Source organism: Dromiciops gliroides, chromosome 3 (genome assembly GCF_019393635.1).
Source record: "Dromiciops gliroides isolate mDroGli1 chromosome 3, mDroGli1.pri, whole genome shotgun sequence".
Taxonomy (NCBI): Eukaryota; Metazoa; Chordata; class Mammalia; order Microbiotheria; family Microbiotheriidae; genus Dromiciops; species Dromiciops gliroides.
In genome coordinates, this window is record NC_057863.1 from 32,907,623 (window position 1) to 32,924,459 (window position 16,837).

The window sequence follows — 16,837 nt, forward strand, 5'->3', positions numbered from 1 at the left end:
GGTCACAAGTCAGTATTGGTTATAAGCAGGGCATACACACACGTATACAACCATGTATGTATTATGTATGATGCATAGCATATATATGATACATCTGTATATAAGGTATATTATGTAGGTATGTGAATATATACATGTACATGTGTGTGCACATACATATTTCTGACAGATATAAAAGGGACAGGGCTAACAAAAATGGAAGTAGAACAAGTATCATATTTCTGTCACTGGAGGTCCATAAACTACAGGCTGATGACCATTTGTCAAGGATGTTGCACCTAAGATGAATGCAATGGGAACCAAAGGTTGGGTGACATGACTAACGAGGATCCCCTTTAACATGGCAATTCTATGATTTGTAATGAATCCCTCTGTTTCTAGGTAAAACCACAGCTAAGCCATGCTTGATCAATGAGCACCTGACCCATACCAGGCTCTTGATGATGAGGGAGAAAAGAACGAAGGAGCTAGACCTTGAGAGGGAGCATCTGCTGGTGCGATGATGATGATTGATTGATTGATTGATTGATTGATTGATTGATTGATTGATTGTCGTTGATGATGATCGAGTACTATCAGGTGAAGAGAGCTCATCCAGCACAGGTCATTAGAGGCAACAATTTGTTGACCTGATGATAACAGAGGTATTTCCAGGAAATGTGCCCAGGAGGTAACAAAGAATTTCCAAAGACCTGTTAAACCAGATGACTACTTCCCACTTCTAGTGATTCATGTGCGAGGTGGGGATGGGATGGCAATAGGAATGTAGACTAAGAAGTCTTGAGCAAGAAACTGAAGAAAGACCTTCAGGGCAGAGAGCGGGTTTCCATTACTATCAATCAAAGGCATGTCAGAAGAGACAGTGGATTGGGGAATTGGACCTTATGTTTAAGAAGACTGTGTCTGATATCATGACTTGGATTTGGAGGATTACAGATAAATTACAAACTAATTGCTTCTCAACTCAGAGTGGAGGGTGCCTAACAAGGCTTAATAAAGTTCTGTATAATAATAATTAGGTTTACAAAGCACTTTACATTTCATTTTATTCTCATGACAACCCTGGATGGAAGTGCTATTATAATCTACCTTTTACAGATAATGTGATTTGCTTCCCCAGCCACATAGCTAGGAAGTAGCTAAGGCTGGATTTGAACTCATGTCTTCCCAACTCTAAGTCTAATCACTCTACCCATTGCACCACCTAGCTGCCTATTTACCTAGAGTCTTAAAATCTAATCTGAAAAGGAAAGAGTTAGATAGCAACATTGCAACAAGTTGGACATCATAGAATATCATTGCAATGTGTGAATAGATACCCAGAATAATCATAGATTTACAGAAATTTACAGGAAGCAAAATTCAGAAAAAGAGTAAAGACATGGCAGCATTATGTCTATATAAAATCACTCAGTTACACTCGTTATGTGAATGAATCAAAAAGGACCTCATAGGTATCACTCAGAATTCGTGGGATGAGATTCATGACTGGAATGTGATTCTGGAGGAACAGGATGGTAAAGGGGACTTGGTGGCTGGAATAATACTATACAGTAAGAAGATTTACTTAAGGGAAGAAATCCAGAAACAAAGATGTAGAAGCATGGTAGCCAGCATTCGAGTGAAGACCAACAGGGGCCGAGACCAAACTGATATCATCAGTGGAGCATACTATAGAACACCTGGACAGAAAAGAGAAATAGATGAAGAGAATGGAAAATAGATGACAAGTGTGGTCCATGGGCAGGCTCTAGGAGCTGTGCTGTGGTTAGTTATCTCTGAAAAAGGCAGAGCAGTTAATAATTTATTGACTTGCCTTAATGATCATTTCAACCTTCAAAAGACAGAGGAAACAATGAATTGAACTCTCTGGGATCTGATTCTCAATGATAAGGAGGAACTTTTCTGGGGCATAAATGATAGGAGCTTTGAAGGAAGTGACCGCTCCATTTTTGAATTTTCAATAGAAGGGAAAACTAAAGGCAGTCAGATGTATACCCCAGATTTGGGGAGAGCATATTTTAAAGGGCTCATGGGATCCCGTGGACTGAAATTCTGTAGAGAAGTCAGTCCAGAAGGAATGGGAAGTTCTAAAGAAATGAAGAGAAACAATTCTAATGGGGGGGGAGGGGCGGAAAAAGGAGGATTTGTCTAAAACACTTATTTGGATGTCCAAAACATGTCCTAATCGGAATTCATTATCATTCCCCAAAATATCCCCTCTCCTCCAAACTTTCCTGCTTCTCTCAAAGGCACCTCCACCTTCTAAATCCCTCAATTCCTCTATCTCTCTCACCTCCTGAGATCCAATCAGTTGCTAAATCTGACCATGCACAAACATCCCTTCTCTTCACTCAACCACTTTAATTCAAACCCTCACCATCCCACTTTGCCAAGATGATTACAGTAGTGTCCTCACTGGTCTCCTTGCCACAAGGTCCTCATCAATCCAGTCCATCCCACACACTGCTGCCATAGTTCTGATCCCGTGATTCCCTTATTCGATTAGTGTTGCTGGTTTCCTATTTCCTCTAAGATTAACTATAGACTCTCTCTCTCTCTCTCTTTTTTTTTTTTTTTGCAGGGCAATGGGGGTTAAGTGACTTGCCCAGTGTCAAGTGTCTGAGGCCGGATTTGAACTCAGGTCCTCCTGAATCCAGGGGCAGTGCTTTAGCCACTGCGGCACCTAGCTGCCCCCAGCTATAGACTCTTTCTTCCTTTTAGCTTTTCAAGTCCCTCATGACCTGATCCCAACCTATTGTTCCAGTCTCATTGGACATTCGTTACTCCCCTTCTGGAATGTTGGGAATCAGCCACACTGGCCTTCTCTCTGTTCCTCCATGTCTGGAGATTGTGCCTGTCCTCTGGCCAGCTCCTTGAGTGGAAGGTACTCGTCCTTACCCTTGTGCCTCAGAGAACCCCTTTCTTCCTTTGAGAAGCAGGGCAGGCACAGACTGCTAATGCTCCCCCTCCCTCCCAAACTATCTTGGGTTTAACTACTTTGTATTGCAGTGAATTTGTATTTATTCACTTTGTATTTATCAAAAGAAACACTTGCTAAATGTTGAATAGAAGCAGGGACTGTTTAATTCTTGGCACGGGCATCCCCAGTGCCTAGCACGGTGCTTAGAACAGAATTAAGTGCTTAATGAATTCTTGTTGACTGATTAATACTCTGGGAATCCTCTGTTAACCTAGCTCATTTGACCTATCCTGTCTCCTTGCAGCTTAGTCCCCACCACAATCTCTAAGAGCCAGTGACTCTGGCCGCCTTGCTGTTCCCCATAGAAGACACTCCATCTCTCATTTTTTTTTGCATATTTACTGTCTCTCCCTGTGCCATGTCTAGGATTCTTCCCATTCTCCTCTTCACCTCTTCGCTTCTCTGGCTTCTTTCAAATCTTAGCTAAAATTCAACCTTCTGCAAGGAGCCTTTCCTGTTCCCCCTTAATCTTAGTGCTTTCCCTCAGTGATTATCTCTCACATATCCCATATCAATACCGGATTTATGGGTAGGCATGTTGTTCTTTCTGTTGTTGTTCAGTCGTGTCTGACTCTTCATGACCCCATGGACACCAATACCGTTTACAAGGTTTTCTTGGCAAAGATACTGGAGTGGTTTGCCATTTCCTTCTCCAGCTCATTTTACAGATGAGGAAACTGAGACAAACAAGGTTAAGTCAGTTGCCCAGGGTCACACAGCTAGTGTGGGAGGCCAGATTTGAACTCAGATCTTCCTGACTCCAGGCCCAGCTCTCTATCCACTGAGCAACCTGGCTGCTTCCTTACCCCACCCCTCATCTCCATTAGATTATGAGTTCCCTGAACTGAGGTGGACACCAGTTAGGTGGAACGTACCACTTGGGGAACTAGGGGGGTTTCTGGCATGTACAAGTCTTCCAACAAGGTTTGGAAAATGAGTAGCAGCCTAACATTGTATAAGAGATTCTCATTCATTCATTGAATAAGCATCTGTTAAACTGTGCTAGAAAACAAAGGCAAAAACCAACCCAACCCAACCCAACCCAACAAACAGCTCCTGCCCTCAAGAGGCTTACTGTCTACTTCCTATACAGGAGAGAGAGAGAGAGAGAGAGAGAGAGAATATCTAAACCTGTGTTTTCATTAGTATAGGGAGGGAACTGCAGACAAGGAAGCTCCCTCTAAAAATGCAGGTTGGCATTTTCTCTGTAACTTATAGTCTTTTTTGTTTGTTTGTTGTTTTGTTTTGTTTTGTTATTTTTGTTTTTTGTTGGGCAATGAGGGTTAAGTGAGTTGCCCAGGGTCACACAGCTAGTAAGTGTCAAGTGTCCGAGGCTGGATTTGAACTCAGGTCCTCCTGAATCTAGGGCTGGTGCTCTATCTACTGTGCCACCTAGATGCCCTCAACTTATAGTCTTATAGAATCACCCAGAGGTTAAGTGACTTGCTCAGGGTCACAAAGCCAATGGGTATCAGAGATGGAACTTGAACCCAGAACTTTCTGGCTCTGAGGCCAGTTCTCTCTCTTATGCCACACTGGCTCTCATGAAATAAAATAATATTAAATAATTTAATATTAAATAATTAAACTAACATAATTTTAAAATAATTATTTTTGACAGTGTACACTATTAACAAGGGCTCAAGTAGGGCATGGCACCTGAACAGTCCCTTTAAGGATGGGATCGATTAAGTCAATCAACCAACTGCATTTATTATGCACTCAGTATGTGACAGGTACCTTTCTAGGTAGGGAAGACAAAGTGATAAAAATGAAATTTCTCCTACCTTCAAGGAGTTTACATTTGGCATTAAACATCTGCCTTTTTCCATCACATCAAACTCCCTATACAGTGCAAAGCAACAATGGCCCAAGAATGCACTGGAGACGCTAACTTCTCTCTACATTATAACATGCAAAAATACATAGTATATACAATAATGTGTCATATATAATATAATGTATGTATATATCTGATGTAATGTGTACATATATAATATAACATGCATATATAATATATAATAATACCATATACCTTGTAGATATATAAAATACACATAATATACCTGATAGATATACAAAATGCACAAGAAATTGGCAGGGGGAGTGGGAGGCCCTAGGGGACCTATGACATCACTTGCTAATCTAAAATTCTATTTTTCTGCTTGAAAATTCCCTAACTGCTTTGTGTTTCCTCCTTCTCAGTTTATGGCCATTCTAGGAATAAAGATTGAGTACCCAGGAGGGTCGTTATGGGACATACAATGAAGGAATAGTCGCAGCCAGGTGTCAGATAATTTTCAAAGTGACTCTCGCCTCTACCAACAGAACCATCTGTTATATGGGAAATGTTCTCCCTGAATCTGCCCACAGGACATCATGGTTCTCCCCATTTGATCTCGTTGTTATTCTTAATTTATAAAGCGCACTCAGGAAATGCTTAATAACATGGATCCATGGCTCCAATCAACTTGGAAATGTGTTTTTTTAAAACATTAAAGTGGAGGCACTTTCCATCCCTCGGATAATTAAATCAGCGGGGGCTCTCTGGTGATGTCGCCGAGGCCAGCTTTCATCTATACACAGGAGTGATGAGAACATTTTCAAAGTAATTTCATTTCCCCCACAAATTAGTTTATGTGAAGCTAGACTTAAACCTTCCAGGGCAATATTTTCCTCGAAAATTTATTTCAAGTCAATTAGATAAACATTTAAATTCACTGCCATTAATTTCTTTTTTTAACCCAACATTTCCTGTGCGCTAGTGATAGGAATATGAAAACAAAACAAAACAATGAGAACCATTCCCTGCCCTCAAGGAGCTTACATTGGACAAGGAACAAGTGCTTCTCTCTAGTCTGACTTCTGCTGCTAGGGTGGAAAGCAACAAAAGGAGTCGACATTGTGTTGGAGAAAGTAGATGAGCGTGACAGGACGATTGTCCAGATGGCGCTTCTGCCTGGGATGGTGCAATGATAAAATGTGAGCAGGTTTATATAGAAGATTGCAGACGTAGCAATGATTTCAGGCATAAATTTCAGGAAAGCAAAGTGGGGGAATCACAGCTTTCATTTGCATAGGATCATCTGATTGGAGGGCTCCATGGAGGGGGCTCAGATCAGCAGGGTCTCACTCCTCTCCAGCTACACTCCAGACTTCTCTACCATACCCACCACCTCCCTCAACTCCTTTCAGTTCTCTTCCTCCATTAGAATGTCATCTCCTTGAGGTCAGGGATTGTTTTGCTTTCTGTGTATAGTTGATTCTGTGTATATGATTGAATGACTAAAAAGCAAAATAATTGTATTCCCAACACAGCACAATGTCTGGCATGTACTAAGTGAATGCTTGTTAAGTGACTGCTTCTTTGACTACGAGGTAGAAGACCTCAGAGTCCACCCAGACCAAATCCCCCATTTCCCAGATATAGAAGCAGAGGCCCCAAAAAGTCAGGGGAAGAGCTAGGACCTAAAGCCAAGTTCTCTGATTCCAAGGCTAATCCTGGCTTTGTTTTTCAAAAACCCAACAACTGAGGAAAGGTCTTTCGCAAACACTGTTGGTATGCAATGGTCATTTTTGGAAATACAAGGAAGCCAAGTATGAAATGAGTGTCAGCTTGAACACATCTCAGTGTCTGCTTGATTTGGGGGGGGGGGGGAGTAGAATTGGGATTTTTGTAAATATATTATTTGCATTCTCAAATCTTTGCCTCTAAATCAGTTGTATTAATCAGATATACCTAGAAAGACTTTATTAAATTAATTAAATGCCAGCATGAGGAAGATGACAGGGCTTAAAGGAAAGCCTGCAGCATATGACATTGTTTTTCTTCGGAGGTTTTACGGTAGGACACAGACAGCAATAAGGATGGAAGGTCGTTATTTATCAAAGCATAGAAGAGCTTGCAGAGCTTACCTCTTGGACCATCGATAGCAGGCTCTTCCGTGGCCACAGCAATTCAGACCTGGTATCCGATGTCCACCGGATCTCTTCATTATCATGCCCTCTCTGAAATAATTGTAAGAAGTTGAGTGAGATGAGCAGAACCAGGAGAACATTGTACATAGTATCAACAACATTGTGCATTGATCAACTGTGATAGACTAGACTCTTCTCAGCAATACAATGGTCCAAGATAGCTCTAAAGGATTCATGATGGAAAATGCTCCCCAGATCCAGAAAAAAAAGAACCATGGAATCTAGATGCAGATTGAACCATACTATTTCTATTTTTTTGTGGGGGGGGGGTCTTTTTTTGAGGTTTTTCCTTTTTGATCTGATTCTTCTTACACAGCATGACTAATGCAGAAATATGTTTAATGTGAAGGTACATATATAACCTATATCAGATTACTTGCTGTCTTGGGGAGGGAGGAGAGGGAGGGAGAAAAATTTGAAACTAGAAGTCTTATAAAAAACAAATGTTGAAAACTATCTCTACATGTAACTGGAAAATAATAAAATACTTTTATGAAAAAAAAAGAAATTGAGGAGATGCCCATCAATTTGGAAAAGGCTGAACAAATTGGGGTATGTGACTATGATAGAACACTATTGTGCTATAAACATGATGAGCAGGATGCTCTCAGAAAAATCTAAAAAGACTACATGAGCTGATGCAAAATGAAATGTATCATGTATAAAGTAACAGCAATATTGTAAGATGATCAGCTGTGAATGACTTGGCTATTTTCAGCAATAAAATGATCCAAGACAAAAAAATTGCAATAAATTACATTTGTAAACTTTAAATGCTATCATGAATTTGAAGTTGGCAAAGAGTGGTGCTTATACATCACCACACTGGAATAACGGCCTTGTGAGGGAAGTTAGACAGGTATTATTAGTCCCATTAAATCAGAGCAAACTGAGTCTCAGAGGAGAAGTCATTTTCCCAAGATCATACATCTAAGCAATGTCTGATGTGGGATTTGAACCTAGATCTCCCTGTACCTGATATGGCAAGGTAGTGAAAGTGCACTGGGAATGGAATAAGAAGTCCTCATTAAAATAGTTCCTCAGGTGCTTACTAGCATGTGACCCTAGGCAAGTCACCTAATTAATTGGTGCCCACCTCAGTTTCCTCCTCTGTAAAATGGGGATAACAACACTTACCTTCCAGGGTTGTTGTGAGGATTAAATGAGATAATATTTGGATAGTGTTCTGCAAACCTTAAAGCACTATACATGCTAGCTATTGATATTATTACTGCTGCTGCTGCTGCTACTACTACTAGTAGTACTGCTAGCACTGCTTCTACCACTACTGCTGCTGTTGCTGTTGCTGCTGCTGCTGCTGCTGCTACTACTACTACTACTACTACTAGTACTGCTACTACTGCTGCTGCTGCTGCTACTACTACTGCTACTAGTAGTAGTACTGCTAATACTGTTACTACTACTACTACTACTGTTGCTGTTGTTGCTGCTGCTGCTGCTGCTACCACTACCGCCTTGAAGTTCTATGACCTGACATTTTAGATTGGAAAGGTTTGCTTTCTTTCCCTGATGTCCCTCTTATACTGATTTGTACTTCACCTGAATGCTTGGTCATATATTATTAACACCAATCATGTTATTTATTATTATTAATAGCTTTATATAGCACTGAGGTTTGCAAAGCACTTTGAAAATGTCCCATTAAATGATGAAAATAACTCGGAGGTAAGTTTTTATTATTATTATTATTATTATTATTATATCTATTTTACTGATGAAGAAACTGAGGCAGATAAAGGTTAGGTGACTTGCCTAGAGTCACCCAGCTAGTTGTGTCTAAAGTTGGATTGGAGCTCAGGTCTTCCTGACTCCAACCTGGTTCTCTGGGCACTGTGGCACCACCAGCTGGGTAGTGATTCTTGCTATTCCTCTAAGGCTATTAAAAGACATAAAAGGGCAGAGGAATAGATGATCTCTAAGGGTCCTCCCTATTCTAAACCTTCTGTGACTATTGGACATAGGTCAAACAGAAAGGGCAGTAGCAAACAATGAGTAAGACTGTCCTGAAGGGAAACATACACACACACCCTAGCAAAGCAAAACTCTTTATAACAAGATGTTCTCCCAAAACAAGAGATTAAAAATTGAAGAAATGGATCACCCTTTTTCTATTCTATACTGCATATGCAAAAATGACAAACACCTAGCCCACTGAGATGATTGCTCACTCTTGCAGGATCCCCAAAAAGAAAGGGCTCTTATTTGTTGCATTTTGATCCAACCCTCACCCCTCCCCTTCTCCCCCCAACTCTTTCCCCACATCCTCCCTACACACACACACACACACACACACACACACACACACACACACACACACACACACACACACACACAGTCCAGCTGCAACCAACAGCTTGTTATGTGCTCTAGGATTAAAAAAAGAAATCTCGGCACCAAGCACCCTTTGGAGGGGATGGGGGGAGGGTGGAGAGGAGCCTGCTACAGCTGTTCGCAGCAGCGTGATGGGCGAGGTTCCTGTCAGAGAATTTCCCACAGTTTCTATAATCTGCCGGGGGTGTGGGGGAGAAGAAAAGAAACATCTGGCCAACATCTGGCCACATGAGGACATCATACTCCAGTGCAGTTCCCATGCCAGAAAAGTCCAACTGTGTCGCTGACCAATGTCCCATGATTCATTTAAACTATCACAGAGTTGAACTTACATGCCTTTTGGTCCCAAATCATGGATGAAGGACAGCTGACTCACGTCAAGGAACTCGGTCTGCAAAGGGATGAAGAAGCCACATTTTAGGACTCAGCCAACAATGGGAGATCTTTAGTAAGCAGCCCTGGAGTTACTTACGTCAGGCTCCACAAGACTAGTTTTAAGATGAGAAACGCTCTAACAATGTGGCCATAAAATAATCGCAGCAGGAACTCGTGAAAATACATGCAGAGCCACATACCAGGTGTTTCAGTATTTACTGTGGGTAATATATCCATCTCTTCCTAAGTGGCCACTCCCTTTTATCGGGTTTTTTTTTCTTTAGCACCCACCAGTAAATTATACCTATTTTCCATTCTAGGGATGACTTTTCAGCTCTATGGACAAATTCCTCAGTAGTACAGGCATGACACACACATGTGTAAGGAAAATACATTTTGGTCATATTCATTTTCCCCTCACATTCAGTTTTTTGTGAGAGCAAGTAAGGAATGTGTACAAATAATGAAAAGCCACGCTGTGGAAACAACACATGGATTAGAAAGCAAAGGCCTGAGTTTGAGCCCCAGTGTTATGATATTTATTTCCTTTGAGGCTTTCAATAAATAATGTAACCTGAGCCTCAGTTTCCACATTTGTAAAATGGGGACAATTACACATGAGCCACTTTTCTTCCTGCATAGTTGTGTGAGAAGTCTCTTGCAGAATGATGTAGAGGAGAGCTATCGTCATCACCACACCACCACCACTATCACCATTTTATTCTCATCTTTGGTGGAGTTAGAAAGAAACCATTTATGACACGTTGTTCCGCTAGTAATGTTATTTCATGTTTAACATTATTATACAAGTAGACAGAATTATTATGGGAAAAATGGCATCATCATTGTTACTAAGGTGTCAACATCTATTTCTAATCCAATTGCTGAGGATGTTCTTTGATTTTAAAACATCTTCTGCAAGTGGTTAGCAGTGATGAGCCTTCACACTCCTGGTCCGTAGCCACAAGTTTTCACATCAGAAACCTGGACTTACCCTCTCTCTCAGAAACATATCAGAAAACTCAGCAAACTTCAAAGGAACCACAGGAATGTCAGCTAACTCTAGCCTGGCAATGGGGTGTATGAATGGGGGGGAAAAGGAAGCAAATATTAAAACCTAGATTAAGCCAATGGAGGAAATGGCAAACTACGCCAGCATCTTTGCCAAGAAAACGCTGGATGTGACTGAGAAACAACTAAAACAGCAACAACAACAACAACAAAGGGTAATTCAGTTCAAATCATGTACATTCCTCCCATTTGGAAATATCTTTTTAAAAAGCGTCAAAAGAACATATTCTCTGAAAATTTTCACAAAGTATTATTTTGTAAAACTGGTTTTTTAGATGCTCTCAGGGAGAAACCTCCCTCTGTCAGTAGATCAACACTCACCCTGTGATGTAAAGTCTTAGACAGTAACCTGAGAGTTAAGTGATTTATTTGAGTCACATAGTATGAGTTAGAGACAGAACTGGGACCCAGGTCTACAAGACTGAGGCAAGCTACCCATTCATGATATTGTACTGTCTCTGTCATTTTGGAAAATAAAGCTGCCAATGACAAATGTCTTCTCTGACTAGCCAAACAGCCATAAGTAGGAATTTATGTGTCAATATGTCTAACTTTGATGAATAAAGAAATGAGTCCTCTGTGCCCAATTACTTAACTAGCATTTATTGTACCCACTATGTGTCAGTCACTGTGCTAAGTGCCAAGTTGCAAAGGAAGGCAAAAGCCAATCCCTGCCCTCAAGGAGCTCAGGCTAATAGGGAAAACAACATGAAAACACTATGTACAAACAGGATAAACTGGAGGGGGTTCCAGAGGGATAATCAGTCTGTAGAAAAGAAGACTCAGCAGAGACATGACAGGCATCCTGGTATATTTAAAGGGCTGTTTGAGGAAGAGGAATTGAAATTGTTCTGCAGAACTAGGAGCAAGGGGCAAAGTTGCAGAAAAGCAGATTTTGGCTTGAGATCAGGAAAAACCCCAACTTGTTAACAGTATGAGTTATCCCCAAATGGAATGAACAGCCTAGTAAGGAAAAAGGCAAATAACTCTTGTTCAAGCAATGACAGATATCTCTCTAGTGCTTTAAAGTGTTTAAAGCATAGCATGGTAGGAAAAGCCCTGGCTTTCAATCCTGCCTTTATCACTTAATATCTGCATGATCTTGGGCAAGTCATGTGACCTCTTTGGACCTCAGTTTGCTCATCTGCAAAATGAGGATGATGAGAAATGATGACTTCTAAGGAAAGTCATTTCTGGCTCTAAATCGATGATGCAGTAAGTGCTTATAGACATAGATTACTTCATTTGAGAGTGCCAGTAACCCAATGAGGTAGATCTTACAGCTACTGCTATCTTCATTTTAAATACGAGGAAACTGAAACATGCAAAAGCTCAAGATTCTACTCCACAGCCAGTATCAGAGATGGGACTTTTGAACCAATAAAAATACTCCCAGCCTTAGGCAAACAGAATTTGAAGGTCAAGAATTCAAATGTTTACCAAGACTCAACATCTAGAGGGCTAAAGTATAAAACAAAAAGATGGTCTGGATGGAGAGACTGCAAAGCCAAGAATCAAGGCCCCCAAGTCAGGAAGATGCCTCTTCCCAAGTTCAAATCTAGCTATGTGACTGTGGGAAGTCACTTCACCGTGTTTGCCTCAATTTCTTCATCTGTAAAATAAGTTAGAGAAGGAAATGGCAAACCACTCCAGTATCTTTGCCAAAAAAAAAACCAAAACAAAACCAAATGGGGTTACCAAGAGTCAGACATGACTGAAAAACGATACAACACGACCAACAATTTCTATCACACTCTCGGGTTCACAAATCACCTTCCTTTCAACAAGTATTATAGCCATCTTTGAAATGGGGAAACAGACGATGCAAATGATTTACCCAAATTCCCATGGTTCATAACCATTAGAGCTGGCATTTGAGCCCACCTCTTTCCTGCCTAAGTCCAGGCCTCCTTTTGTCATACTCTGTTTTGCATCTGGACTGTGCATAAAGAATAGACACACAAGAACATTGATATTACACCAGTCCTTTTTGGTATTAAAAGAAAGGGATACTGAGAAAATTATCATTCTTCCTCCCATCACCAGCAACAAAAATAAAGATAAAAAGTCAAAGGGGATCAATTCAAAAGAAAGGAGAATTTGGAGACACAGGAACAAATGTTAGATGATGGGGTGAGACAAAAAGAGGCTCAGCTACCCATAGTAACTCTGGAAGTAAAACTTTAACACAACTTTACTTCTCACCAGAAATTCCCATTGCTCTCCTAGGCTGCATCATGGTCTCCAGAAACTCATCATCTTGCAAAATGGTATCACATCTTCTCAGTAGCCCCTGGGCTACTCTGATTGGAGAGGGTGAACACCTGAGAGCCCCCACTGCAGGACTCCATTATGCCCCTGTGCCAAGTACTCTGTTTTCCTAAACTTTTAGCTTCCTTGCATATATTATCTCAGTCCTTAGATTGGGAGCTCCTTGAGGGCAGGGACTGTCTTTTGCCTTTCTTTGTAACCCCAGCAGTTAAGATAATGCCCAACACTTAATCAATATTTAATGAATACTTATAAACTGACTCACTGACTCTAGCTGAAGACAGGAAAAGGTGCCATGAATTTGGTGCAAGATTTGGACTCATAGAACTTGGGTTCAAATCCCCACTTTTCTACTGTTATAATGGATAGAGCACTGGACTTAGAATAAAAAGACCTGATGTCAAATCCCACCTTGGACACTTATTAGTTGTACAACCCCAGGAAAGGCATTTAAACTCCATCTGCTTCAGTTTCCTCATCTGTAAAATGAGGGGCTGGAGTTGATGACCTTTTAAATCCCTGACTCTCAATCTATAACTGAGTATCAAAGAACAGTTTAACCTGAAAAAGAAACTGAGAATGGTGGCAATGTTTCTTTTAGTCTAGTTTCTGTTTCCTACCAGGGTCCACCTATGTGTTAACATCATGTTTACCCCCACACAGTGAAAATTATAAACTCTTTGAAACAGGGGGAAACTGAGCTCTGTTCATTCGCCAGGTGTTTCCTTTGATCTAAAAGTCTCAAGCTCACTGCCCTTGCTGGAGATGAGAAATTCAAGACCAGAAGGTTAAATGACTAATTGGGGAATATTTCTCAACAAACTCCCAGGCAAGTAAGTGCCTTGCAAAAAGGAAAGGTTTGACTCTGCTCTGAGATTATCATCTTCAAGTATTATCTATATCTATACACACACACACATGTATACCCATATGCATATACATATATGCACACACACATATTTGTGTGTACATGTGTATGAATGTGAAGTGTCCAACAGCTACTGTTCCTTTTCCCTCTAACCTATCATGTCCTTTTGGCTTCCAATAGCAGTGGATGCTAAGGGGTGCTGTTCCTTCTAACAAGCTTTGGTTAAGCTTCAAAAAATGAAAGGAAGGTTGTTTTAAGCACTTCATAGGATGAAGAGTGAATTACTATAGCCATTTCTTGAAATTAGCTAGAATACAATCAAGTCTTGATTATAGGGATCAAGAAGTAAATTCAGAGAATGAAGTGATACTTCTGGGGTGGAGCCAAGATGGTGGAGGAAAGGCAGTGAGCTTTGGAACTCATGACATGATTGCTCCAAAAAACATCCAAATAATGCCACAGGACAATGCCTGGAGCAGCAAAACCCACAGAAGAATGTGGTAAAATCATCTTCTAACCAAGAACAGCTTGGAAGGTCAGAAGGAGGGAGCTGCTGTGCTGATACAGGAGTCGGGCCCAACCCCACAGTCACCGTGACACAGATCCAGTCCCAGGAAGGCCTCAACAGAAAAGGAGACCCCCCAGAGCCTCTGAATCAGCTGAAGCACCAGTGTCATCTGGAACTAAACTCACAGTCTGGTGAGAGGGCTGAGCCCTTGGCAGGGGGGAGACTACAGGGTTCTATGCTGGTGCTGAGGCAGAACTTGGGTTTTTCACCCCTGCTGAGAAACAGGAGGTAGGCTTGAGTAGCAATGGCCCAGGGTGGGAAGGGGCACAGGCTCGTCAGAGCTGACAACCACAACACACAAAGCTGGTTGATTAGCAAGTTGGTCTGGGGTCATCTAAGGACAAGGGAACAGGCCAGGCAAGTGAAGAACCTGCTCCTCCTTAAATCATACCACCTGGGACTTCTGAAGTTTGGGATACTACAGCCTGGAAACAGTGCCCCACTTTAAGGAGCTAAAAGTCAAGTCAAAGAAATGCAAGATGAGCAGACAGAAAAAGGGGAGGACCATAGAAAGTTTCTTCAGTGACAAGGAAGATTGAGGTGCACACCCAGAGGAAGATATCAATGTCAGGACCCCTATATCTAAAGCTTCCAAGAAAAATATGAATTGGTCTCGGGCCATAGAGGCACTCAAAAAGGACTTTGAAGATAAAGTTAGAGAGGTAGAGGAAAAAATGGAAAGCAAAATGAGGATGGTGCAGGAAAGTCATGAGAAAAAAGTCAACAGCTTGAAAAGCCAAATTGGCCAAATGGAAAAGGAGGTACAAAAGCTCTCTGATGAAAATAATTGCCTAAGAATTAGGATTGAACAAATGGAAGCTAATGACTTTATGAGAAACCAAGATACAATAAAGCAAATCCAAATGAATAAAAAATAGAGGGCACTGTAAAATATCTTCTTGGAAAAACTGCTGACCTGGAAAATAGGTCCAGGAGAGATCATTTGAAAATTATTGGTCTACCTGAAAACCATGATCAAGGAAAGCGCTTAGACATCATCTTCCATGAAATTGTCAGGGGAAATTGCCCTGGTATTCTAGAAGCATAGGGTAAAATAGAAATTGAAAGAATCCATTGATCACTTCCAGAAAGAGATCCCAAAAGGAAAACTCCTAGGAATATCATAGACAAATTCCAGAGCTCTCAGGTCAAGGAGAAAATATTGCAAGCTGCCAAAAAGAAAGAATTAAAGTACTGTAGAGCCCCAGTCAGGATAACACAAGATATAGCAGCTTCTACATTAAAAGACCTGAGGGCATGGAATATGATATTCCAGAGGGCAAAAGAATTGGGATTACAACCAAGAATCACCTATCCAGCAAAACTGATCATAATCTTTCAGAGGAAAAAAAATGGAACTTCAAGGAAAAAGAGGACTTTCAGGTATTCATGATGAAAAGACCTGAACTAAATAGCAAATTTGACTTTCAAATACAAGACCCTAGAGAACCATAAAAAATTGGAGTTGGGGGACATACCTGGGGTCATGCAGTGGGTGACTGTCTTGTGTCTGAGGCCGGGTTTTGGCTGGGATCCCCCTGGGTCCAGGGGCAATGCTTTGTCCACTGTGTCACCTAGCTGCCCCATGATGACATCTTTAGGGTAAAATTGAGGGGTAAGGGGAATGCACTGGGGGAGGCAGAAGGGCAGAGGTAGCATGAAGTGAAATCCTACATGAAAGAAACAAGGAAAGGGCTTATGGAGTGGGGGAAGAGATGGTGGAGGAACAGGGCAGTAAATGAATTTTACACTTATCAGAAAAGGCTCAAAGATATTAAACTCATCAGAGTTGCCTCAAGGAGGAATTCACACACACACACACACACACACACACACACACACACACACACAATTGGGTGGAGCAATCTATTTAATCTGGGCAGTAAATGAGCCTAACACTAATCAGAATTGGCTAAAGGAGGGAATAATATACACACTCAATTGGGTGGAGTAACCTCTCAAACCCTGCAGGAAAATAGGAGGGGAAGGGGATAAAGAGAAAGGGGCAAAAGAAGGAAGGGCAGATTGGGAGAGGGGGCAGACAGAAGCAAATCCCTTTTGAAAAGGGATAGGATGAAAGAAGATGGAAAATAGAATAAATATCATGGGGAAGGGAATAGGATGGAAAGGAAAGAGTTAAAAATAGTAATCATGAAAAAGAGAAAAGAGGGAAAAATTGTACAAAAAATATTTATAGCAACTCTTTGTGGTGGCTAAGAATTGAGAATCAAGAGAATGTCCATCAATTAAGGAATGACTGAAGAAGCTGTGGTATATGACTGTAGTGGACTGGTATTGTGCTATAGGAAATGACAAACAGGATGATACCAGAAAAACCTGGAAAGACTCATGAACTGATGTATAGTGAAAT

At 41.1% G+C, this 16,837-nt stretch overlaps 1 protein-coding gene across 1 annotated transcript in view; it reads right to left on the minus strand.

Annotated features, from left to right (window-relative positions):
* PLD1 (phospholipase D1) overlaps positions 1–16,837 on the minus strand; it is a 205,819-nt gene that overhangs the window by 102,047 nt on the left and 86,935 nt on the right. The window contains 2 exon segments of the mRNA XM_043998186.1: positions 6,899–6,991; positions 9,646–9,704. Coding sequence (XP_043854121.1) covers positions 6,899–6,991; positions 9,646–9,704 — 152 coding nt within the window.